The sequence below is a fragment of the Westerdykella ornata genome, assembly GCF_010094085.1.
Source record: "Westerdykella ornata strain CBS 379.55 unplaced genomic scaffold EI97scaffold_2, whole genome shotgun sequence".
NCBI lineage: Eukaryota > Fungi > Ascomycota > Dothideomycetes > Pleosporales > Sporormiaceae > Westerdykella > Westerdykella ornata.
The window spans coordinates 1,120,469-1,144,376 of record NW_022986852.1 but is presented as its reverse complement, the minus strand read 5'-3'; the positions used below and the strand labels follow the sequence as shown (position 1 = coordinate 1,144,376).

The 23,908-nt window shown below is 52.1% G+C and overlaps 9 protein-coding genes and 1 non-coding gene across 10 annotated transcripts; 5 read left to right on the top strand and 5 right to left on the bottom strand.

Annotated features, from left to right (window-relative positions):
• Positions 1 to 62: 62 nt before the first annotated feature.
• EI97DRAFT_430037 (transcriptional coactivator/pterin dehydratase) lies at positions 63 to 1,151 on the bottom strand. Its single transcript, XM_033797588.1, has 2 exons — positions 957 to 1,151; positions 63 to 861 (listed from the first exon to the last, which is right to left on the bottom strand). The coding sequence occupies exons 1-2, from the start codon at positions 1,038 to 1,040 to the stop codon at positions 319 to 321; spliced, it is 627 nt and encodes a 208-aa protein (XP_033657831.1). The 5' UTR covers positions 1,041 to 1,151; the 3' UTR covers positions 63 to 318.
• A 1,141-nt stretch (positions 1,152 to 2,292) lies between these two features.
• Positions 2,293 to 3,633, top strand: EI97DRAFT_117919 (uncharacterized protein). The gene is made up of 4 exons (XM_033793007.1): positions 2,293 to 2,507; positions 2,597 to 2,621; positions 2,705 to 2,925; positions 2,975 to 3,633. Exons 1-4 carry the CDS (start codon positions 2,436 to 2,438, stop codon positions 3,524 to 3,526), a joined length of 870 nt encoding a protein of 289 aa, XP_033657830.1. The 5' UTR covers positions 2,293 to 2,435; the 3' UTR covers positions 3,527 to 3,633.
• Positions 3,634 to 4,785: 1,152 nt separating this feature from the next.
• EI97DRAFT_369136 (cytochrome c heme lyase-like protein) lies at positions 4,786 to 5,859 on the bottom strand (the record flags this gene model as incomplete). Its single annotated transcript, XM_033795171.1, has 2 exons — positions 4,786 to 5,727; positions 5,779 to 5,859. 2 exons carry the CDS (start codon positions 5,857 to 5,859, stop codon positions 4,786 to 4,788), a joined length of 1,023 nt encoding a protein of 340 aa, XP_033657829.1.
• A 189-nt stretch (positions 5,860 to 6,048) lies between these two features.
• Positions 6,049 to 7,669, bottom strand: EI97DRAFT_430032 (golgi membrane protein-like protein). Its single transcript, XM_033797587.1, has 7 exons — positions 7,113 to 7,669; positions 7,043 to 7,065; positions 6,950 to 6,990; positions 6,791 to 6,898; positions 6,709 to 6,742; positions 6,368 to 6,664; positions 6,049 to 6,316 (listed from the first exon to the last, which is right to left on the bottom strand). Exons 1-7 carry the CDS (start codon positions 7,367 to 7,369, stop codon positions 6,189 to 6,191), a joined length of 888 nt encoding a protein of 295 aa, XP_033657828.1. The 5' UTR covers positions 7,370 to 7,669; the 3' UTR covers positions 6,049 to 6,188.
• Positions 7,670 to 7,881: 212 nt separating this feature from the next.
• On the bottom strand, positions 7,882 to 9,861 carry EI97DRAFT_498506 (uncharacterized protein; the record flags this gene model as incomplete). Its single annotated transcript, XM_033802556.1, has 4 exons — positions 7,882 to 8,128; positions 8,177 to 8,269; positions 8,317 to 8,409; positions 8,593 to 9,861. The coding sequence occupies 4 exons, from the start codon at positions 9,859 to 9,861 to the stop codon at positions 8,081 to 8,083; spliced, it is 1,503 nt and encodes a 500-aa protein (XP_033657827.1). The 3' UTR covers positions 7,882 to 8,080.
• A 3,809-nt stretch (positions 9,862 to 13,670) lies between these two features.
• On the top strand, positions 13,671 to 15,453 carry EI97DRAFT_411438 (uncharacterized protein). Its single transcript, XM_033796727.1, has 2 exons — positions 13,671 to 14,543; positions 14,599 to 15,453. Exons 1-2 carry the CDS (start codon positions 13,910 to 13,912, stop codon positions 15,393 to 15,395), a joined length of 1,431 nt encoding a protein of 476 aa, XP_033657826.1. The 5' UTR covers positions 13,671 to 13,909; the 3' UTR covers positions 15,396 to 15,453.
• Positions 15,454 to 16,033: 580 nt separating this feature from the next.
• Positions 16,034 to 16,751, top strand: EI97DRAFT_117807 (uncharacterized protein). Its single transcript, XM_033793006.1, has one exon. It carries the CDS (start codon positions 16,133 to 16,135, stop codon positions 16,712 to 16,714), a length of 582 nt encoding a protein of 193 aa, XP_033657825.1. The 5' UTR covers positions 16,034 to 16,132; the 3' UTR covers positions 16,715 to 16,751.
• A 1,379-nt stretch (positions 16,752 to 18,130) lies between these two features.
• Positions 18,131 to 20,205, top strand: EI97DRAFT_430028 (uncharacterized protein). Its single transcript, XM_033797586.1, has one exon. It carries the CDS (start codon positions 18,180 to 18,182, stop codon positions 19,926 to 19,928), a length of 1,749 nt encoding a protein of 582 aa, XP_033657824.1. The 5' UTR covers positions 18,131 to 18,179; the 3' UTR covers positions 19,929 to 20,205.
• A 193-nt stretch (positions 20,206 to 20,398) lies between these two features.
• On the bottom strand, positions 20,399 to 20,536 carry EI97DRAFT_t15. The gene has a single exon. It is a non-coding gene; the product is annotated as a tRNA-OTHER (tRNA).
• Positions 20,537 to 23,231: 2,695 nt separating this feature from the next.
• On the top strand, positions 23,232 to 23,728 carry EI97DRAFT_455191 (uncharacterized protein; the record flags this gene model as incomplete). Its single annotated transcript, XM_033800620.1, has 3 exons — positions 23,232 to 23,292; positions 23,342 to 23,482; positions 23,535 to 23,728. The coding sequence occupies 3 exons, from the start codon at positions 23,232 to 23,234 to the stop codon at positions 23,726 to 23,728; spliced, it is 396 nt and encodes a 131-aa protein (XP_033657823.1).
• Positions 23,729 to 23,908: the final 180 nt, after the last annotated feature.

The following is a 23,908-nucleotide window of genomic DNA, read 5'->3' as shown; positions in this document are numbered from 1 at the left end:
TAGTTGGATGCGTGGAATGGATCGCGTATCAGGACGAATGTCGTGGTACCCAAAGCGATGATGCCTTAATGATATACAGAAAGATAGTTGATAGTAGCCGTACTAGTTTACAAGCGGATGGAGTGGTAAGCAACGGCACGAGCTAGATGATCCATTCCGTAGGACAGGAACCAAGCGTCGCAGCAGGTCCAGGGAACTAACGATCTGCTCCTCAACCCAAGGCAGACTGACGCTGGCAAAAGGACGTCCGACGGAGAAAAAGGCTGATATTCTCCACGCGCCGTTTTTCCGCATATTACTGCAATGATGGATTAACCCTCATGACGACGGTGGGGTACTTGCCGTTGGCGACGCAGCGTTCTCCTTCAGTCCGATTTGCTGGGCGGTTCGGTCACAGAATTCAGCCATTTCAACGTCTTTGATGCTCAGACCCTGGGGTTTGTGCGTAGTCCATTCCACAGTGACCTGATTGTAAAGGTTATGCCATGACGGATGGTGTCGCTTCGCCTTGCATTCATCCGCTACAAGAGACATGAACCGCCAGGCGGAATTGAAAGTGGGAAAAGTGTACTGCCGTATCAAACCCATTCTTGACGGAGTGACCTTCCATGCTGATAGGTTGGATACACGGTTCGGCAGGTCGGCAGGTTGATTTTCCGAGTAGGTGATTGATGAGAAATCATTCTTCGCAGAGCCGCCTGTTGGCTCCACTTTTGACGAATATTGGGAGCCCTGGGAGCTTATGGCGAATCGATATTGCGCAGCTGCTACTGGCCGCGAGGGGGTAGTTTGAGACCACGGCTGACAGTTGAGACGGAAAATAGTCTTCGCCCTCGCGCGGCTTAGAACAAGCATTGGGCCCTGAAGACTACATTAATGATGCGGGTATCCCAGTAATTGAAGTAGGAGTGAACAATAGAGGCGAGACTGTGTCTCCCGAAAGAGGGAATATTTACTTTATATGGCCCTGAGACGAATACTCGGATAGGGATGCTAGGGTGATATGAAACTGATGAAAGCTGATCGGAGGCAAATTTCATGTAATCAGAGACAGTTATAGAAGACGGTTGGCCCAGCTGTTACTATGCCGGAAGCTCAAGTTGCGGGGAGACACCGAGGCATTGAGGAAATGAGATGACAAAGCCTCGCAGAGGCACTCAAGGAAGTGAGACGGCGAGTTGGATGAGGTCCGGGTAGCTCCCGCCCCACACCGTCTTGGCATCAAGATGCATGAGTTGGTCCGGACACTGCGATCGGGGATATCATGTCCGTCGGCGATTACATTTTGCACGGATCAGTCATCCTCTACATGTACACTGGGTGTTGATGTACTGTGTCAGGTGCTATCACTAGGGCTGTGGAAGGCCTCCTGCAGCCCCGATATGCTTGGAAACGCAGTGGCCCAAGAGAGTAGCCAGTGGATATCGTGGGCGACATCAGAACGGCCCTGGGTGGCCTCGAATTGATACCTCTAGCTGCAGAGACATTCGATACCTAAATATCTCAATTCAAGGACCCGCGTTGTCCAGCTGCCCGCCGTCGGATTTTCTGAGAAGCTACTGGGAGTAGAGCAGTTGTTACGAAACAGCTCCTTCAGAAACACTTTCAGACCCAGCGGATTGACGAATAACTGGTGCAGACGATAATCCATGATGCCACCCTAGTGACATTGGACTATTTTACTTCACTGTGTATAATGTCCTGGACTGCCTGAGGGAGTTACGAAGCACCGTTGGGCAGGTACTGTGTACGTCGGATGCGCCAAGAAGTGAATAGCATTTGTAAGCACGTCAGCAGAGTGACCCGAGCACTAAGCAGAGTACATAATCATAATGTCGCGGAGCAATTCTCGGAGCAATTCGTGCAGGCCATCTACAGTGTACTTGGTAGGTACTGAGCGTGCAGTTACGAGTCGGTGTCGTGCGTGGCAGCCAAAGAGTCGCGACTTTCCGGATTTGGAGTTGCGGTGGTGAAAGTGACAAGCTTGGCACTAGCTCCACTGCCGAGCCCGCGAACGACGACCTTAAATTCCCACCCTTCCCCCAAGTTCGCGCCTCCTTACTCAGCTTTTACGAAAGCATCTCCCAACCAACCCAACCCAAGCCCCGGTGAGTCTCCATGGATGTCATCCACCAGCGTGTGCTCGCGAAACCGCAAGCTTCTCGAGCCTGTCTTCAGGTTCAGCACCAGATACGCCTCGAGTCCTGCTGCGCCATCGCCGCTGCCTCCAATGCACTCAATGTCATCATGTCGCCCACTCTCACTAACACGTCGCCAGGCCAGCTCGCCTTCCTCTCCGCATCATTGCTTCAAAGAGTCCTGTTGCCGGACTTCAGCTGCAGAGACGGAGCCATCGTTTGACGGCTCCCTTGATTGCATACTCTTCCTTCCTTCAGATCTGGTCTTCATTCCGGCCGACTGGCCCCGATAGCTTGATGCCGAACGGGTTGCCTACTCTCTACCCGTCGATTCGCACGTACGATACCATGCAGCAGCAGCCGCCTCAGGTAAGCACCCAAATCAGGGGTCTGCGCACGCCTCGGATTTAATAAGAATCATTAAATATGACTTCCGGCAATGCTGACATATATCACAGGATCACACTGCTCCTCTCGAAATGAGTTAGTAAACCGCTCCGCTCCCGTATTCCACGTCGCTCTCCACGAATGTCGATTACCGATTACTAACATATTATGTGACATAGGTTTAAGAGAGCATCTCCTGGCAGCAGGCGCAGGCCAAGTGACGTCTCCCCAGCCGTTGGCGCAACATCCGCACGGTGGACCTCCGCAGGCGATTGATCCAGCCATCTCTGGCTCCCCGTATGCCATGAGCGCCGACACCGAGGGTCACACCAGCGAAGGCCGGAAGGGTCGAAGGGAACTGTCGACCAGCAAACGTGCTGCTCAGAACCGTGCCGCACAGGTGTGTTATTATGTCTCATACGACCGTTCATGCAAGCTAACTCCGTTAGCGAGCTTTCCGTGCGCGCAAGGAGGAATACATCAAGCAGTTGAAAGACCAAGTCAAGGGTTACGACGAATTGGTTGAGCATTACAAGAACCTTCAGCGGGAAAACTATCAGTTGCGGGACTATATCATCAGCCTTCAGCAGCGCCTTCTCGACACTCAAGGGGAGGTTCCCCCCGCCCCAGCCGGGGTTAACTTGAGCGAGCGCCAACATCCGGAACATCCTGATCCCATGAGCCATCAAGCACAGCAGCCCCAGCAGCAGCAATCCACAGAAGGTGCCCAGGCCAGCGCGACCGCCAACACCAACGACGGAGGACTCTCAGACCAACAAATCGACCAGCTCCAGATCGCCGCTCAAGCCGCGGCGGTAGCCCAGCACGGTCCGTCCGCGAGCAATGGCAACCATGAGAACGCTGTTGGCTCATATGATGCAGGTGACTATGCCAACAAACATCAGCACAAGCCGGATGATTCGACTGCATCAGGTCAGCCCCTCTCGAGTTACTACCCTGCCTTTCCTACCAATGAAGCTGCTCAAGTTGCTCATTCATAGTAGGCGGTCCTGTCGGCGACGTCTCTGCTGGCTCCGGCCCCCAAGTATAGGAAAACGCGGAATTGGTGGAAGACTGGGAGCTCGGAAGTATTGTCTGGCTTGAAGGTTCATAAGATAGTCAGACCTGTATCAAGGTTTGGACATCATGAGGCGGGGAGTGCTGTTACGGCTGGCGTTCAAGGCGAGGGATCATGTTGCAGGTCCTGGTATTCCATGCGGGTTATCTTTGCGAGCATGTTCTATTCTCCTTCTGTGGAACTTCTTCAACACAACGACCGATCACGGTGCTCTTGGAGCTGCAAACCTTATATCTGTATTTCCACTCGGCGTTTACCATATGAGAACAACGGCTCCTGCCCTTGTTTACTTCTCAGCGTTAAAGGACACTGCTTCTGACCTATTCTGACCTCTTCTGACCTCTTCTGACCTCTTCTGACTTCGTCATCTCCGTGGATACTTCACCCCATAATCCGGTAATAACATGTGGCATTACGTAAATGCAATCTCAGTAAGCATCCAGGGGCCTTGTGAATATATAATGACTAAGCGCTGCTCATCAGAGCATCCGAAGTACAGATTGGGATTCGATCTAAATGAGGACGACGGGTGCTTTTGTTAATGGATCCGTTTCGTAGATGTTGGGACTCGATGTACGGATGGCTGTGGTTCTGTGCATGATTATGAAAGGCGTACATGTCACGTCAGGTTCATCTCTTCGGGGGGATTACATTCCAGTTATCCAACAGTCCTCCAGGGATCATGTACACTTATTTCCCTTCCGTCCTTCCTTCCGGTCGATTTTGCAGAGTGACTGACTGTCCATTAGCCAACCTACCAAGACCAGACCACACATGTATGCAATGAATCGACGAAACGAAATTCCATTCGATTACAATTGTGTGAAAGACTATGGAGATATCAACACAGATGGAGAAGTGGAAGCCGTGAATCCTACATGCCGATGCGTGTTTGTACAACCGTGGAAGGGGGAATGACCTGTACGCCGTGCCGTGCCGTGCCGTGCCGCAGATGGGTCCGTATATGTGGTGGACAGTGGTGATGGGGATGAGTGGTGGAGACTGCGTGGCCTTGGTCCTGTGTTTTCTCTGCCACGCAGTGACGGGAATCGTAAAGCAGCAAGCAGCGTCCTTCTCGCCTGAGGCCCCTCATAGCCATCCGCCTCATTCATATCGACCAGAATGTTGCTTCAGTCCCCCTAACTTCCCTGTGGCGGTCGCCTTCATCCCCGTCTCACTCCCTTAGCTGTTGTACTTCCTCATCGTCCTCTCCCTCTCCTCCTCGGCCTTCTTCCTCGCCTCCTCCGCCTTCCTCACCTCCCTCACCACCCCGCCACTGGCCGTCCACCACGTATCCGTACCCCACCTGACCAACCTCTCCGCCGCAGCCCTCGGCCCATCAATCGCAGGCCGGACATCGAGGTAGAAGACCGGCTCCCCCGTCGGCTCGGGCTCCCCCTCATAATAATCAATCACATACCGCACCTCCTCGCAATTCCCCGCAGCATCACACCGCTGCACAAACCAATCATGCCGATCAAACGGCGGCGGGGTCCCGAATTTCGACGGCCACGCCCAGCCCAGCAGCTGCAGCATCTGCGACTTGGGCGTCGCCTCCCCCGGACGGCCCGTGAAGCGCAGGAGCTTCGGAGCCGGTATGTTCTTCTCCGTCCACCTTGTGTCGAGCGGGTCCTGCATGCCGAGCGCGATATTGGCATTCTCCTCGCCGCGCTTGCACACGCGGTACCCCTCCACGAGACCGCGGGCGAAGCGCCGCTCCCACCCTACAATCTCGGCCCACGCGCCCTCGTTCAGGAAGTTGTGCACGGCAACCATGGATTCGACGGCGTCGGCGGGCGTGTCCGTGTATCCCTTGCGCAGCATGGCGTTGTACATTTGCTGCGGCGAGGGGTATTCCCAGAGGGAGCCGTCGCCCTTTGGGATCGTCGAGGGTTCGCGGGTCAAGGGGAGGTCGTGCGTTTGGTGCGGCGTCTCGCGTTTGTTGCTCAGGTCGAAGGGCATGTTGTTGAGAGGGTTGAGGCGGGAGAGGAGGCCTTGCTGGGGGGGTGCTGCGGAGGTGGAGGAATCGGGCGGGACGTACGGGCATGCGCCGGCGGGAACGGCATCGGGGGTGGAGGCTTTCGAGGGACGATGGGGAAGTTTGTTGTGCATGGGACAGCTGGGCTGGAATTCAGTTAGAAGACAGTTTGTCTGTTTGCATATCGGTGTACTTACGGGAGGTGTCGCATCTCCTCGAGGCATGGGATGTGGCGCGACAGGCGCTGCCGGTGCGCTATCTGCCCAGAACCAACCCATAATGATTAAGTAGACAAAAAGGGTGTATATGTGAAATGAAAAGAAGCCCAAAAACCGCGATGTTGAAAGCGCGTGGCGGAGATTGTTGGCCGAGAACAGGACAGAAGTTTTTGTGGAGCCGGAACGGCAAGCTGGGCGGGCGTCATCAAGATCTAGTCCGCCTCTCACTGATTGGTCGATGCGAAAATCCATATAACTACTGTATTTATCTGTCTTCAATGCGCGCTGTTGACTGCCATTTTCTTCTACCTGTACAATCATGGTATCGTGCTCTTGCTCGTTCTATGCTACAGAATAACCCAGCCAATGCTACCCGTCCTTCACCTCATTCATGCACTCCCAGTCGCCTTGGCAAGCTGTCCAGTACCCCTTGAACTGAAGATGGCCATGATGCCAAAGCTGCCGTAAAACAGAACCATGGGATACGCTACCAGTCCTCTCATGGATGTCATACGTCCTGTGGATATCAATAGGTGGTCCAGAACGGGGTAAGAACGGGCACACATACCAACAATAGTGAACATGGAGCTGGAAGAATATGAGCACCATACAATGGCCAAGCTTGTCAGAAGGTATCCGAAGAAGCTGTCCATTGGCACCACAATACCCACAATGGACGTCAGCACCAGTGGCAAGAGACAGTAGCCTAGCACTGAAGCAGACCGCGGGAATGTTAGCGATGATCCGAAGTGCGAGCCTCCGCCGTGGCCATGATCTTGACTTGACGCTGCCTCAGCCGGACTGAGAGGCGGAGACATGAGCGAGAGAATCGTGTGAAGAAGGATCGTGCCCATCAAGGCAAGGCCTAGAGTATGAGCGTCGCTTCGAGATGCGGGTGGAAAAACATACCATATATGTACCCAAAGTGGAGCTTTCCGGAGAGCTACTGCGAGTTAGCTACATTCAAAATGAGCCAATGGATCCGACATGCCAGTAATGATGTTCCAAAAATGAAGAAGAAAAGTATAGGGCCCGCTACATCGCTGTCGTCCATAATGTGTTGATCAATCCTGCCAAACGGATTCAGGACTGCGAGCGTCTTGCCAAACTGTCAGCATCACACCCAAAGACATCTGATGGAGCCGCACACCTTCATCTTGATATGACTGAAGTTGACTCCTAGCTCTTCCACTGCGGGTTGTCAGCAAACATGTCCACTCGTGCGCAGGATTATTGGACGAACATAGAGGCGGTTCCCCCTCATATCTATCCTCATTAGCACATTCCCAGTCTCAGTGTATAACCTAACCTACCCTTCAGTTCCGAACGCCGCCAACCATCCGGTCCGCAACCCCGACGCCCCAACACCCATCTGCCCACTCACTCCAGGTGCCGTGAATCCCGCACCATATTGTGTCGGATAAGCCGCTGCTTGCGGAGCGCCATAATTCGCTTGGAAAGGGGTCGAGTGCCCGGAAACAGGCTGGTTCGTGAAGGACGAGGGGTAGAATTGGAGATTCTGCGCGCCGCCGCCATAGGGTGGGCTTTGACCGTAGCCGTATTGTGCCATTGTGGGGTGGAACCGGAAATCGGTGCGAGGGACGAGCGTGCGGCGAGCCCTGGAGTGCGCGGACGCAACTTATTCGGTCGTTGGAGGCGTTGTTGAAGCCTAGGCTTGGTTGATTTCCGGGAGCTACTACGTAATGTGTTGAAAGCGCGTGAGAGAGGATGTCGCGAGCGGTCGATAACAGGTAGTCAGCAGTTTGAGTGGTTTACGAAGAGAGCAAAAGTCAATGTACTAGGTTTTTGAACAGTTTGTTGGACGTTCAATAACTTTCAATGACGATCTGATTGTCAATTCGTGGCATCGGTAGTGCCACCCTGGAACCTCCGGTAAGAAATCACGTGACTATAGCCTTTTTTAACGTCTAATCCTCTAAGATAGAGCGGAGTGATACCTTGAACGTACTAATGAACAGAAAGACTGTAATGTGTCGTTTAGTGACAACGAGGTTGTTCACAGCCAAAGGTCGAGATCGCCCCGGCCTACGGTATGAATCGAAACATTATGTAAAGCTTTAAGGACGAAATGCTATATCATGATAATTGCTATGGATGAGCGGGGTATCTTACGGAACGCTTCAACAGATATAAAGGCATTAACGTGACTCCTTCAACATCCGAGCCCAACCCAGGTCGGCTTCAATACTTTCCGTACCGCTGCTAGACCCACAAGCTCCCTGAGATTCTGATCCTCGCGTTCCCAGATAAAAGGCTCTTCTCAATACATCTCTACCGTACGACGCGAGGTATAATTGCACCAGTCACACTGGGAGCAGTTAGCCATTGTTGTACATCTCAGTCTCGTGGATCTTACTCTAGTCAGCGATGAAGCGTCGTTATCTTCATGGCAGTACTCATTTCCGCACTTCTCGCACCGACGAATGAAGATTTCTTTGCAACTGATGCACTGCAATCTGTCAGCCTTAAAGCTAACACCTCGGCATATGAGCTTACCGTATGGCCACAGCCAAAGCAGTCACGTCGGACGCCGATAGTCTGAAAATCACTTGTGTCAGCCGGTTTCTCACAAACACCCCAATCACCTACCTTGGCGCGGTCAGAGCAAGGTTTGCATGTGCGGTTTACCGATAGTAGGTCTCCTAGGCCCGCCAGGAAGGCTGGAATCCGGAATCCGACTATGCCGAAAACGCCTCAAGGGACCGTTGCCATCTTCGCGCCAAGGACTCCCATCGAACCAGGCCAGTGGTCAGCGCAGAGACCATTATGTACCTTGATGATGTTTTTCGTAACCACTTCTATTCCGCCAGTGCTTTGAACAGTCTCGATGAACTCCGTTTGCTGAAGCTCCGTACGCTGAGCAACGGTGGAGGGGGTATAACACTTCTCGTCCCACCACTTATGGCACCGTTCGCACCACCTTCCCTTTAGACAGTCCTCGCAGCGCACGAACAATGGCGGTGGCCTTGAGCCGTCAATCGTGTGCGGCATCTGTGCAGCTCGGATTGTGCTCGCATGAAGTGGTATAGGACTGAGAAGAGGCAACTCAGAAACGCTGGAATGACCAAATTGAGCCGGACCCTCTGGGGACGAGTGGCATGTATCACATCCGGAGGGCCCTAAAGCCACTGTTGCAATAGCGGGTCGCAGGTAGAAATCGGTTCGACCTGCTCCATTGCCACTCGTCGCATTTTCGGGGTTATGCCGAGGGCCACGGCAGAGGACGGCGTCGAAGGCAATGATTCCATCGCAGGCTTGCAGAGTTTCGGCCCACTCCAGAGAAGGTTTTCTTGGGAGCATGCGTCCAGAGCATTGATACCATCTGTCCTCAGTCCGCGCGAGTGCAGTGTTCAGCGCATCTGATGACTTGTGATTCCACTGGGCACCAATTTGAGCGCCTCGTCGACGGGTTACTCCTGTTGAAGCTGTTCCAGACGAGTTCTTCCTGCTCCACGGATCTTCCACGGGTGCACGTTCTCGAGGCCCGAAGAGGTATATGCCTTTGATTTTGGGCGTGCCTGCGGGCCTTGATGGTCGAACGGCATATCTCAGAACTTGCATCAGCTTCCTCTCATTCAAGTTCTGCGCCTCTCGGAGGGAGAGGATGCGGACGTTGAACCTGTCCTCAGAGATGATGTCCTGGACAAGATCGGCTGGGACGCTGAGACCGTCTAACACCAGAGTATGTACGTGGTGCAAGAGGTGCCGTCGTTGGAGCTTTGAGAAGATGCCGCGCAGAGGCCCTGAGTAGAACTCGTCCTCCGTAAGGGATTCATCCATGCGCTCAGAGCGCCAGCTGATTCCTCCCGAATCTAAGGGCACATATTTGACGAAGGCCGATTTGACGGTCGAAAGATCGAGGTGACGGAAGCTTTCAGGCGCGGTATAGACGATGTGGCGCAGTGACTTGGAGGTAGCAGCCAGGGCGTATAGTGAGGCGACGGGGAGGTATGGCGCAGTTTGACGGAGAACCAGGGTATTGGACAGCAGGTCGGCGAGAGTAGTAGAGGGAAGTCCTTCGCCCGTAACGAGAGGGCCCATGGTGGTGCGGTGTTGGAGACGGTGGTTAGGGGGATTAATGGTGGACAGGTACTCACCGGGCTTTACTTAAGAGCGAAGTAGGCGGAGAAGGACTGCTGTCCTCAGGGGCACGTGCCCACTCTTCTTCAAGCCAGGATCCAGGCGGTGAACAAGAGGATGGGCGGCGGCGTATTGAGACGTGGTGTGCGCGGGTGGGAGAAGCTGATAGACCAGGGCAATATGTGGGATTGTTGGATGCAGGTCGAGGAGGTGGAGAGCTCGACTAACCTCCCCTGTGAAGATCCCGGGATAGCGCAGCAGGGTCCGTCAAGTCAAGCCGCGCCAAGTCGGGGAATGTATATCTGGATGCTCAGAATTTAGGCTTTTTGACACGCCTTCTGGTTCCTTGATGGCACAATATGGAACCCAACTTGTCTTCGAAGGCGTTTTGGACCCTTTCTTACGCCCCAGAGGCAAACACTGCTCAAACGAACCCCTGCCAGTCAAAGCAAAACGAGCGGCCTCGGGCCCGGATATCACGAAAGACGTGGGGAACGTCGAGCCGGATTAGTGAATGCCATTACCATACCGTTACTCCGTACATAACCCTCGACATTGCCATGTGACCTGTGAGCCGTTGGGTAATCTGCTATTTCCTGAGGACACCTCATTATTTCATACTTAGACTTACCTTAAGGTGCTAGCCTCACCTACACAGCTTCACGTCACACCAAGTTTCATCTCGCTTACGGAGCTCTACTTATCGATAAGATTCAGATGGCGGGGTAAGGGTCGCGGGCGGCTGTCGCGGGCTGTGGCGGTGTCGTCCGAAGTGGCGTCCTCTTCGGCGTGAAGCTTCGAGAAGAGCCGCATTCATACAACTGAATATGTCAGCGCTGCCCATGCGACACTCTGTTGCCTGACCTGACCGTTAATGAGACGTTCTTTTTCCTTTACCCTTTTCCTCCCGGTTTACACACTGCTTTTCGCTCTATACCCGTCGATTGCGCCATAATCCAGCACATATTCGACCCTCGATATAGACCATAGACGCAACCTCAGAGTATCCAGATTTGAAGCACTTCCGACTGTAGTATTTCGAAAGAGAGGCTTGCATTGTGTTAATAGCCTAACAATACACTGAAATGTCTTCAGAACCGGTCGAACTGACCTGGTCATCTCAATTCACGGTTGCCTCCAACTCCAGACCCACGGCGCTACCCGGCGACAAGATTCTACTTCCTCCCTCGGCCCTCGAGCAACTCCTGGCTGCTGCCCCGGTAGTCACGGTCGATTCCAGCCGACGGCATATCACTTCGTTTGATCCGTTCAACCCCTATACCTTTGCCGCAGAACAACAGGCGCGGTCACAGTTCTCTGATAGATTCCAACAGCTGCCCCACCCTCTTACTTTCCGCCTCGTGAACCCGCAAAACGGCCGAGTTGTATACGCTGGGATAAGAGAATTCTCTGCTGAGGAGGGGGAGATCGTTCTCAGCCCGTTTCTAAAGGAAACACTCGGTCTTGATGGCACCTCTGCTTCATCATCTAGGCCGGGAAGCTCCCAGGGATATCGCAATGGGGAGATTGGCGGGAGGGGAGAAGACCGCTCCTCGGCGTCACAGATAACAGTACATGCGAAACAGCTCCCAAAGGGTACATTTGTCAAACTAAGGCCTCTGGAGGCGGGATATGATCCGGAGGATTGGAAGTCACTTCTGGAGCAACACTTAAGGGCAAACTTTACGACACTGACGAACGGAGATGTGCTGGTGGTGCATGGCGGCCGTGGTGCTGGCGGCAAACAGGAAGAGTTCCGATTCTTGGTGGATGGCTTGAAACCAGAGGGCGATGCGATATGCGTAGTCGATACAGATCTCGAGGTGGACATCGAGGCTTTGAACGAAGAACAAGCGCGAGAGACCTTGAGACGGATTGCAGCAAAACGACAGCGCGCACCCGGCACGACAGAAGGTAGCTCAGTGGGAGGCAAGCTGGATGTATTCCGCGGACAGGATGGCCAGGTTCTTGAAGGGGAATATGTCGACTACGAACTACCGGCTTGGGACAGGTCTCAGGGTATTGAAATATCCCTCAGTGGTGTTGATGATGATGAGGAGCTGGATCTCCTCGTGAGTCCCTTTTCTCCTCAGCAACGAGTACGGCCACGTGAAGATGAGCACACATTTGCCGATTTTTCCAGTCGATACCCGAAGCGTATCCGATTACAACCCACCAATGTCGAGCTGGAACACGCAGAGTCAATATGGATATCAGTGCACGGGTATCCATCCGATTCGCCTTCCCCTCTGCCAAAAAAATTTCACATTCGGGCCTCGATCTTCGATCCCACCTCGCAACCCCCTACGGATGATGTACCGCAATCACACACTTCCGACGAAGTGCAATGCAAAAACTGTCAGCAATGGGTACCAAAGGGCTCATTGTTCCTCCACGAGAACTTCTGTTTGCGGAACAACATCCTTTGCCCCCAAGGTTGCGGCCAGGTCTTCCAAAGGCGTTCCCCAGCCTTTGAAAACCATTGGCATTGCCCGTACGACACATTCACAGGCAACACAACCCTCAGCCATAAGAAGCACGATGAGCTCTACCACACGCCGCAGACATGCAATTCATGCGGTCTAGATTTCCCGTCCGTCCCCACCCTCTCCCAGCACAAAACCTCTACTTGCCCGGGAAAACTTATCCTCTGCCGCTTCTGCCATCTCCAAGTTCCACAAGAAGGAGATCCCACTGAACCTCCGAGCGCCGAACTCCTTCTCTCTGGTCTCACCCCCCATGAACTCGCCGACGGCGGTCGGACCACTGAATGCCACCTCTGCAATAAGATCGTACGCTTCCGAGACATGGACACACACCTCAAGAACCACGACTTGGAGCGTCTATCCCGCCCAACGCCTCGACTCTGCCGCAACGTCAACTGCGGCCGTACACAAGACGGTGCCAGCAAAACCGGGGACACACGAGCTGGAACACGTAAGGGCCAAGGCCCGGGGAACGACGTTGGACTCTGCAGTGTATGCTTCGGTCCTCTCTACGTCTCTATGCACGATCCCGAGGGCAAAGCACTCCGTCGCCGCGTCGAGCGCCGCTACCTCTCACAGCTGCTCACCGGCTGCGGCAAATCCTGGTGCAGGAACGAGTTCTGTCGCACGGGGCGCAAGAACCTAGGTCAGGGCGACCAGGCCGTTGCGACGAAGGACGCGGTTCCCCTCGTGAAACCTTTCCTTGAAGGCCTGGATGGGGGGATGTATGCAACGCCGTTGCATTTTTGCGTGGATGAGGCGAGTCAGCGACGAAGGGCTGTGGCGCATATGCTGAGTGCGGAGAAGGGGGTTGAAGGAAAGGGTGGGTATGAGTTGGAGTGGTGTGTAGCGGCGTTGGAAGCGGAGAACGGGGATTTGGAGAAGGCGAGGGGGTGGTTGAAGGGGTTTGCACCGCAGAGGAGTGAGGTTAGGTAGAAGCTTTCTGTGGAGAGGTGTAGTCATGCATTAGATATCCAGGGCTTGATGCTATAACACAAATCAGATTCGTGTTCTCGTTTGTTCTCGTTTATGGAACCGTTTGTGCCTCTTCTTTGTTTTCACGCATTTTCATGCTTCACTGTTGGAGTATGTCTCCCATCTCATTATCTGCTCCTCCGTAGAATAACCAACCTCGTGACGTGCGGGAGGGCAGAAACTTCACGCTGAACGAGACACAGGGGGCGCGGAAGTGATTCAGCCACATTTGGGATGACTAATAAGTGTGGCTGAGCAAACAACTCCTCGTCTTATGGCCCTTCCAAAGGTTCCTGCTTCAATTGTCATATTTATCACAACGGATCAAATCACACCGGTATTGTGTACTCCAAACTTACCGCCTCCACTTCCACGACCAGCGCTTAGTGGACCTCAATCGCCCTCTACCTTCGTTTGGTGCGTCGCATATTATTCTTAGGCTTTTCTTTCAGCGGTACCGGTGTGCACTGGTTCAGCGGCCTCAAAGGGCATATACCGAGCAGTAGCCCTTATCACCATCGAAATACGTGGTGAACATTTCCCTTAATATGGATTGGGACGAACGGGCAGAGCTTGCACATGACATGTTGTGCGACGAGTGGTTCAGCAAATTTCGAGCACAACGAGGCCTGCCTATTGCCAACTGGGTCTCTTCTTTCCGTAGTGGCCATCCAAGCGAGGTTGTTGAGGACCACTGTGGTTCCTTCAACTGGAGCTGCCGCGTACGCTTCAAAGACGGCGTGGAATGGCTAGTACGATTTGCCGTGCCTGGAAGAGTTATGGACGGAGACGAGAAGCTACGTCGAGAAGTCGCAGTAATGTGCTTGGTTAGGGAGAAAACAAAGATCCCTGTGCCCAAGGTTTATGCTTGGGGACTGTCAAAAGACAATGCTCTAGGGTTAGGGCCGTTTATCATGATGGATTACATTGCGGGCGGCGAGTCCCTCGGTCATCTTTGGCGAGAAGGCCCTGAGACACGGATACTAAGATCCGATATCAGCGAACGGGACCTGCGCACTGTGTATCGCCAGATAGCGGGTTTCTATCTCGAACTAGCAGAGTTGGAGTTTCCCAATGTTGGGTCTCTATCAATCGGGGACGATCTAAGTATCCACGCGGACTTGGGGCCGCTAACGCTTAAAATGCAAGAGATAGAGGCGCATGGAGGAGTCAAAGTTGGAGGTATTGTAGATTCCAATATCTGGCTTACTTCCGTGCTAATCCAAAATCTCATAAGGCAATCGCTCGACCACATTTCCATCCGTGAGAGCATACTTCAACTACGTCGCTGAGCAAGATATGGACCATTTGTGCGAGCAGCCCAACTCAGTCGACAACGCTGATGATGCTCGGGCTAAATACAGATTCCGCCACCAGGTTAATGCCATCATTCCACACTTCATCGTTGACGATGATGCAACTGCTTTCAGACTAATCTGTGACGATTTTCGCTACGGGAACATGATAGTCAACAATGCAAGAGAACTCAAGATAATCGCGGTAATAGACTGGGAGTGGGCATACGCAGCACCGTACCAGATGTTCTACTCAGCGCCACGATGGCTCCTAATGAAGAGCCCAATCTTCTGGCCAACACACAACGGTCCTGAGTATCAGCGATACAACGCATGCCTAGAAATCTTTCTCGACGAGCTTAAACGCGAGGAGATCGAGCGAGATAAGGTTACGCCGCAGCATGGACTTCAGGATAGACTTTCTGACCTCATGCGGAAGTCTATGAGCGACGGCAAGTTCTGGTTCCACGAATTGATGTATGACTGCTTTACAGCTGCCGACAATCCAGCTTGGAAGGCTATTTGCGATATCTGCCCTAACACTGATGAGCTCGCCACTATCTCAGAGCCGGAGCTTGAAGAGTTCGTTGAGAGGAAAATGAAGCAATTATCGGCGTATAGGGCGGAGTGGAGCGCGATAAAGGCAAGGATCGATCGCGAACAGGCTGAATTGAATGAAAAGGTACCGCAGATGGGGTTGGAGGATTTGAGCGCTAGCGGATGTGGTACGGAGTCGTGATGTGAACTGTAGTTGGATAGTTGGGGTCGGAATATATTTCAGTCAGAGCGCATTCCCCTATCGACTCCAGGCAACCGTGGTGTTGCACTTCATCCCTCTCGCTTTTCATTTCGCCCACCCCCCTCCCCCCAAAACAATCCGCGAAACCAAATAGCCGTCCGCTACAACCTTGGTAGCGCGGGATCCGACTGTAGTGAAAGCAGCAGTGAAGACGTGAACCGGCAGGCCCGAGACAAGAACACTGCCACCGACACATTCTCACGGGCGACGATGGGATACAGTATGCACGATGGCCCGTCTGATGCCATCGGAAGATGGTAACCGATTGATTCTCAGCATCTATTTGTGTGGAGGAATATTGGAAGAAATACTGATATTTCTGTCACCCTACGTTGTCTAAAACCTCCGCTTTCCATTCCAACCGTGGGCACATCGACTGCAAATGTTGTGCAAAGCAGCGTCGCGAACTCCTCCAAAGACCAAAATGAGGGGACGATGGGAATGATGACGTTTTGCAGGAGGGAGGGCGCGGCAGACATGCGAAAGTTAGTTTATACCATCCGAGTTTTCTTGAATGCTATGGCTCCAACTTCGGACGGTGACATTATGTTGGATGAAATATCCCCGGGCTCGGCTAGCAAGTCGTACTCCCCCCAGCACACACCCATCGGACTAGGCTACTCCATATCCATTCCATCATCTTTTCTCTCTCTGGGTGACTGTGCAGTGATGGTTCTATGTTGCTGTTAGGAATGGAAGGATACAAGGCGATATTGGCACTCACAGAGGCCGCGCCTCCGACGAGAGGACTCGCCCATCCTTTGCATGAGATCTCTGTTCGCGGGATCGTTGAGGTTACGAGCGACAGCAGCCCCGTTCTGGCGTTGTTGTTCCGTTTGCATAGGCCCAGCTGTACCAGAGGTGGACGCGCCGGTGGTACGACTCGCACTAGTATTGGCTTGTTGAGCAGCGTCACTGGTGTCACCAGTGTTACTCGCAGTGGAGTTGTTATTGCCGCTGGACATTCTCGGATCGTTGGGTTGCGAGGGCCAGCACACACTGAAGCAATGAATTGGATGGTTAAAAGGACTGATAGATGCTTCGGGAGGGCGTTTACCTTGCATGGCATTTTCTCCTGTATTTATTTAGTATGCCGCTTCTTATCTTCCGTAACAACGCCTCACTCCCACTTGCATCAGGCGCAGTACAAACGCATGGTACGAACGCTTATTGGCCTGTCCCGCTGGTCTTCCGAGGGCTGTATAATAACCGGTGAGTATTCGCAAGGCAACATGCTGCTCAGCAACAACGCGGACTGATCCGGGCTCAGCACGTCGAAAGAAAGAAGCAGTATACCAGCCCTGTAGGTGATAGGGTTGGTGTACCGGTCGGCCTAGTGCAAACTAGGCATTATCGGGGAGTCTTCCAGTCTAGGAATTGTGAACGCTGGGAGTAACGAGTGGAAGAGATGGGCGGATCGATGCCTTTCGACTTCTCGGATGCGGATGACGAGGGCTGCTGTTTCCCACCGGACTTCAATCCTTAAGAGCGCTCGAGTAGACGAAACCAGAAGATGTGAGACAGTGAGTGGTGTCATTTCGATATTTCAGGCTGCGAGACCTAACGTGCGAAGTTGAAGCATACTATTATTCTATAAACGAGCGCAGATGCAGATCTATCTTCAGCAGGCTTAACAACTAGGCTTGACATTGCGGGCAATGTTAGGCGGTGTGAAGGAGCTTGGACCTTTCTATATAACTTACGGAGGTCCAACACCTCTGAATATTCATCCTGTTTTTGTCCTATCGTACTACAGAAAGCCTAAGAATAACATGCGGCGTGTGCAACGGAGGTAGAGAGCGATGGAAGTTCACTAAATAGATGGACTAGTCGGCGGTAAGTGTGGGGTACACAACACCGGCGTGATTTGATCCGCTGCGATTAATGTGAGGATTGAAGCGGGGGAACCCAATCCGGTTACTCTCGTGCAATTCACTAACAAAGTCTTCAGTTCGCTTCGCATACTACATGAGAATGTGAAAGGTCGTGGCTGCCCCAGGGTGCAGAAGGCTGATGAGTTGTTTGCCCAGCCACATCCTTTGGTCATACCACCCCGACATGTGCCAGCTGCAGGGTGGTGTGTCTCGTTCAGTGCGAGCCCCGCAGCATTGTAATCTAGTCTAGCCTGACGGAGTAGTCAAGCCTTTAATCAACTAATTCGGTTCCCTGGGAACACCTACAAAATCGTCACTTAGCAACGGTACCTAGGGTAGGGTATAGGCCGACCCTGGTCGTCCACCCCGCAGCTAGTAAATAGTGGCAATGTCCAGCACTTTATTACTTCCATCGTCGCTAGATATTACGGAGTATTGATCACCGACTTAACTTCCGCAGTCCTATCAAAGCGCATGTCGGTGTTGAATATTCCCTCCCCAAGCTACACATATAAACCACCCTGGGGCACCAAGGCAGCAGGACAATTCCACCCCGATAATAAATCTTTAATCGCCCAACGAAAAAGCATGAAGGTTTCATCCTGAGAGGACTCTAAGGCGCGGGGAAGACGCAGCTGGCATTTCCCGGGTTCACTAGGGTATTGCTGTCCTACATGTAGTGTTGTGCCTGTTATACGCTATTCTACTGCGTGTTACATATGCCATCATGACGTACCCAACTCTTGGTCGGAGAGGGCATGTATTTCTAATTCCCGTAGCGGTCTGACCACTGTCGCATCACTATGCTTCCAAACCTACATAGTAGCATTGTTCTAATTGTCGACTGGCCATGGCCCTCGATGCTACTGCACTTGTTGCACTCATTATCTCTGTCATTGCACTAGCCATTGCGTTGGCTCAACTCCTCGCGCAAGTTGTTGGCACTGTTGAAGGCCACCGAAAGTGTCAAGCATCTGTTATGGGGAAATGGAGCAAGCATACCCACCGGCATTGGCGTTGGACTCAATTTCGCGTCGAAACACGTTTCAGTACACCCGAGATTATCCTTGCCTCTTACTGCCCCCCTAAAACATCGCATACAATCGCGATAACGGGGGATAAGGAGTCCCGTACTGAAACGCTTGTCCCGGAAAAGGATGGTAATATACTCAATCCGAACGACGAGCTGGTCTGTTGGGTACCTCTTCTAATCGCCTTGCACAAACACAGCGCTCCTATATTCGAGCACTTATCCACCGCTTACCAAACCAACCGAGCATCTCTTTCACAATTAAGGTGGCCCGCCATTCGCAGAAGGAAGCGATCATGGGACTTTATGCCACCTGATATTGCACGGCCTTTCGCAACCACCTCAGCATCTGACATTGCAGTTCTTGCTTGCCGCATGGGTGTGGTGTGGAAAGAATTTCGGCCTCCAGAGGGTATCATGCAAGGACAAGGCGGGGAGCATATGTTTGCGGCTGTGAATGTCCGTGGACTTGGAACTTTACTAGGCTACACCAGATCCTTTTACGGAAACAGCCAAATCTCTCGAGGTGATAGGGTACAATCCACGTATAAGAAGTGGAAACTGAAGTGGAAAAAGATGAGAAAGAGTTCAGGAACTGATCAAGAGAACGGAAAAGAAGAGAAGGAGGACAAGGATGTTGCTTCGGTTCCCCTTCCAATCAACCTATGGGTATGCACTCCGGACGCGGATAGGATGTGGTTTGGTATACTTCCAGGAAATCGAGACTTGTCTCTTCCTACCTTCAATGTCGGCACCAATGACGATGTTATTGCTACTCTCCAAAAACTTGACCCCGAGGGCGTCGCAGTGCGTCATCTTGGACAAATGCAAGCCCGGCATCATGGTTACCTTCATGGCTTCTGCGATATTGTGCCCATGTTCGCACCTTGGCTGCGCAAGCCAGCCTCACAAGTCAACTGCTACCCCAAGCCCCTAGGATCCGACCATACCTTAGGATTGACCTGGTATTGTGTAGCGTACAGGGTCTTCTACGATCAGCTTGTCGGATACAACAATTCTAAAGGGACGACTCAGACTCACAAGATCGCACGACTCTACAAGAACCTGAATAGAAAATATAAAGACGAGTGGGACGGTATCAGCGCCGGGTTGAGAGACCGTCCGATCGAATATTACGACGAGCTAGAGACCCTTTATAAGGACACTTCCGATTATTTCCAGGGAAATCTACCGGAGGAGGATTATGCGCACGGCCATAAATGGAACCCGAGGCACTACATAGATCTCGTTACGGCCCATCTCCGAGAGGCACCCAGATCCTACCCAGATGCCTTGTGGGCGATTGAGAATGGTCGTGGTCATGGGATACCTACGGGTGGAGACAGATACTGGAGAGGCGAAGCAATGATGTACTATTGGTTTTACATGCCAGACTACGTTCGGGTCATGACGTGGGGAACAAACATCAATGCAGACCTTGTGGAGGAAGCCTGGATCACGTTGGTTTTCCGGGCGTTTCTGTGGATGCGTGCTCACATACCATGTGAGAATCCACACCCACTTCCCTCTCAATACTATGGCAGTCGACTACCAGTTTTCATCGGCTAACGATCGACCACGACTCGCGGCTATAGGTTTCTTGCCTGGTTCGACACATATCTTCTATTAAATATTTGTTCAAATGCAAGAAAATGAACTTGTATAGATACTCTGCATAAGGGGTAGAATGAAAAGTATCCTCTTCTTATTACATGTTTTAGTAGCGAGCAGATAGCGGTAACGTAGGGTTATAGTTACTTAAAGTACGCCTCTTTTGCCTTAGCATGAAGGGTGTCTTGCTACACAGGGAAGACATTATAATTACATGGAGGATATTTCGAAAGCGGGCACTAGAAACGAGAATTCTGACCTCCTATAAGCACAACGATGTTAGAAAACATTCAAGTCCCACGCCGCCTCAAAAAAAAAAAAAAAAAAAAAAAAAAAAAAAAAAAAAAAGAAAGAGAACCCAACCTTCCTTCGACCTTTTCGTGCCCTCTAACCGCTGCGGCCGGGAGGGAAAGTCCAAAAAAGTTGGTTGGACGCTGTGGGAATTGAACCCACGACCTTTCACATTCTCATATAGTATGCGAAGCGAACTGAAGACTTTGTTAGTGAATTGCACGAGAGTAATGGGATTTGGACTACTAACAATCATACCCCTAGACCAAGCGCCCCAGTTTGTGGTTGTAAAATATTTTTTTTTATACTTACATAGCCAATTTTATTCAATGGCAACCTAGGGATAATTGGGTGATGAGGAGAGGTGGGGTGGTAGCTCATTTACACAGTAGAGCGGCGTTGGAAGGGTTGGCGGGGGAGAGTATGGAGTTTCGTTCGCCGATTGCTAATAATAGTAGTAGGTCAGGAGTGCGCGCAGTCGCAGGATAGACTAGCAGGAGGAGCTCTTGTCTACTACTAAAGAAGAAATAGTAACAGGACAAGAATGATATTGCAGTCAAAGGAATGGTTTTTAATGATCATCGCACAATTCGCGGAACACCACATACAGGGCCCTAGAGGTCGGTCAAGATTTCATTCCTGTACTATCGAATAGTCATCGCAATTCAAGTATACTATTGACTTTCAATTGATGTTTTCGGTTAGAATCAACTACAGCAGCTCGGCTACATTTCCCAGGTTGTTTGCCCATCTGTTTCCTCAATACCATCAATACGGCGAATGCTTCCATACAGGTACACCACGAATTTCGGGAACAATCTGCCAAAATAGCTACCTTCGAGGTTTTGCTTTGATGAAGAGAGCGACGATGGACTGGCATGATACCGGTTTGACCGAAAGTCAATGCAACCCTGGCTACGCAAAAGCGAAGGAATTGACAGCTGAGGCCTCTCCGGGAGTGCGTAATCACAGGACCTACCTACTTGGGACTGGCTGCAGCCGACTCATGCTAACAGATCTAACAGGCTGAGAGTTACTTGTAGCAGGCGTACTCATGTGAACAGGGTGTTGGGTCCGTGTCGACTATACGAGCCATGGACACGCGTTTCAAGCTTTATGCCAACACCGTTCACCAAAGGGCGAGTACTCTTGATTGGACAGCAAGGGTCCCGTGAAGGCCTAGAGGGTGGTCAGTAGAACCATGGTCAGGCGGAGGATGGCCAAATGCCGCAAGTCCTCGCCGTTTGGATTTTGAGCCGCGAAAGCCCTGCATGAAAACAATCCAGCCGCAATCTAACGGAGGCTGGATTAAGTTCCGTGAATCCTCTAGCGTGAGGACTATGCTAACAAAGAGAATGCTATAGGTCCCAGCTAACGATGAGCAGGCGGTAAGAGTTGGTTGCGTCCTCACCGACTCGAGAGGCTGAGCCGCCGAGCTGTGCTTCGGAAAACCGTGATCCTCGCTGGTTGCGTGGTGCTGATTCATGCGAAAGTGCCTCCGTGAAGGCTGCGAGTCCGGATTTTATGGCGGTGAGTGGACGTAGCTCACATGGCGCGAATTTGATACGGTCTAACCCAGACAGTAGGGCCTTGAAGTGCCCCAGGGTGGTGTTGAGATGGTGCTGTGAGACAGCGGGAATACAGATTGACCGAAGAGACCCACTGGGGAGTTCAGTAGAACGAGTCTGCTGTGTATACTCGTCACTTACTCCCCAGGGTCCTCCTAGGGTAGAGTGTGCTATGCGGATTCATGCACACATGCATGGGGCGGACTACAACGGATCCTGACTGGACTCTGCCAGCTGAGAGGCGGTCACTGTCGGACTGACTTGTCACGAGGAGGATCTTAGACCGTGCCCTACGGATTGATGGAGCAATCATATTGATGCACACCGGTAAAGCAACGTGCTCCCTGGTGATGCGGGCCCTAGCCACCGATTCGATTATGCAATTGAGAAAACTAGGATTATGAGCTAGAAAGGAAGGATGAGTTGGTTCGAAGTTGTGGCTTGTGGTTTTGTGAAGTAGGCGGCTTGACGGGCGTTGTAGGTTGAAGATCTTCTTGGATAGGACGCTAGATAGTGCTAGAAGGGCAGAGACAACTTGTTGCACTAAGGAGCAGAGGGTAGTTGTAATCTTTGGTGTATGAATAGACTTTAGCTATGCTGCACTTGTTAACTACTGTGTCGACTAGGTCGAGCTACGCCGACGCGGATATTTACCTAGGAAGGCCAGGAGCCGAGATTAGTCCCTACTATGTTACAGAGATGTAATAATGCGTCCTTTCTATCTCTTAAGCTTTAGGGCGCTCTGACTACCCTACTGCATCTTTCCACGTCCGCCGAGAAAACAGGGGTCGCAAGGGCTGCACGGATTAGTTGTAAAGGAAGATCATTGGCTGAATCTGCTTGAACTCAGCCATTTCTTTACTTTTTCGATACGAGCAGCGCATACAAGTTCAATGATTGGGCAGATCTTGGAGGCGTCCAAAAAGTGGGTATTCTCGTCGGAGAGAAGGTGCGGTAGGGTATTTTCTGTATAGAGAAAAGAGAAGCGCAGGATCACGAAGTCGCTCCTTTCTCCCCAACCCTCCTGCCTATCGTTACACCCGACGAACGCAGGAGTTGGATTTCTTCATCTAAGCGCGGGACTTACCGTTTCCCTCGACTAGCGGAGACCCTGATCTGCATACACGGAGATTTCCCAGGGTTGCGTACGTGCAGAGACGGAGACCCTGCATACTCAGGATGCGGAGGAAGACCGTAGGAAGCGCAGGATCACTAAGTCGCTCCTCTCTCCGCGACCCTCCTGCCTTTTGATCCTAAGTCGGGACCAGCAAACAGTATATAAGTCTGGCTCTTTCTCGTTGATTGTGCTTCATCCACTCGCTCCAAGCCTCAACAACACTCACTCTTTGCAAAGCCCATACCAGCAGTTCGCCCGTCGCGCAACTCCCGTCACTCCAACAAAATGAAGAATCTCTTCCTCCTCGCTCTTCCTCTGCTGGCTTCTGCTGCCGCCGTCCCCGCTGGTCTGACGCTCCGCCCCCCTTTTCTACTATATCATCTGACCATTTGTAGAACTGGAGACCCGAGCCGACTGCAAGCTTACCGCTCACTACCGCCAAGATTGGATTGAGAACGCTTTGAAGCGTTTCCAAGTCAAGTTCTCTGTGGAGGGTGGTGGTATCCCACCTGAGAGCTTTTGCGATGCCATGAGGGGTATGCACCCTACCCTATTCTCTTGGTTGTTTTGATATTAATAAAACAACAGCGGGACATTGCTGGAGTGCCGTTTCGAACGTCCAGTGTGGCTTTGATCCCAACCTGGATGGTGGAAGCTGGCGCGTTGATGTCAGCTTTGTGAATACCAACGCGGGCTATGACGCCTACAAGAACTGCTTCCAGGAGTCTGCCAACGAATGGCGCCGCGTGCACAATACGTGCGATGTTGACTCTCGCTGGTAGTGGGGCTTGGAGAAGGTGATTGCGTGGACGAGCGGGAAAAACTCTTGTCAACTGAGGAGAAGCTGTGATCAGGACAGGGGTTATACTGCAGTCAATGGGATAAGGATCGATTGATATGAGGTTGGGTTGGTTTCTATGATCCTCCACGATCAGTGGAACATCGCGCACAGGATGGTATTT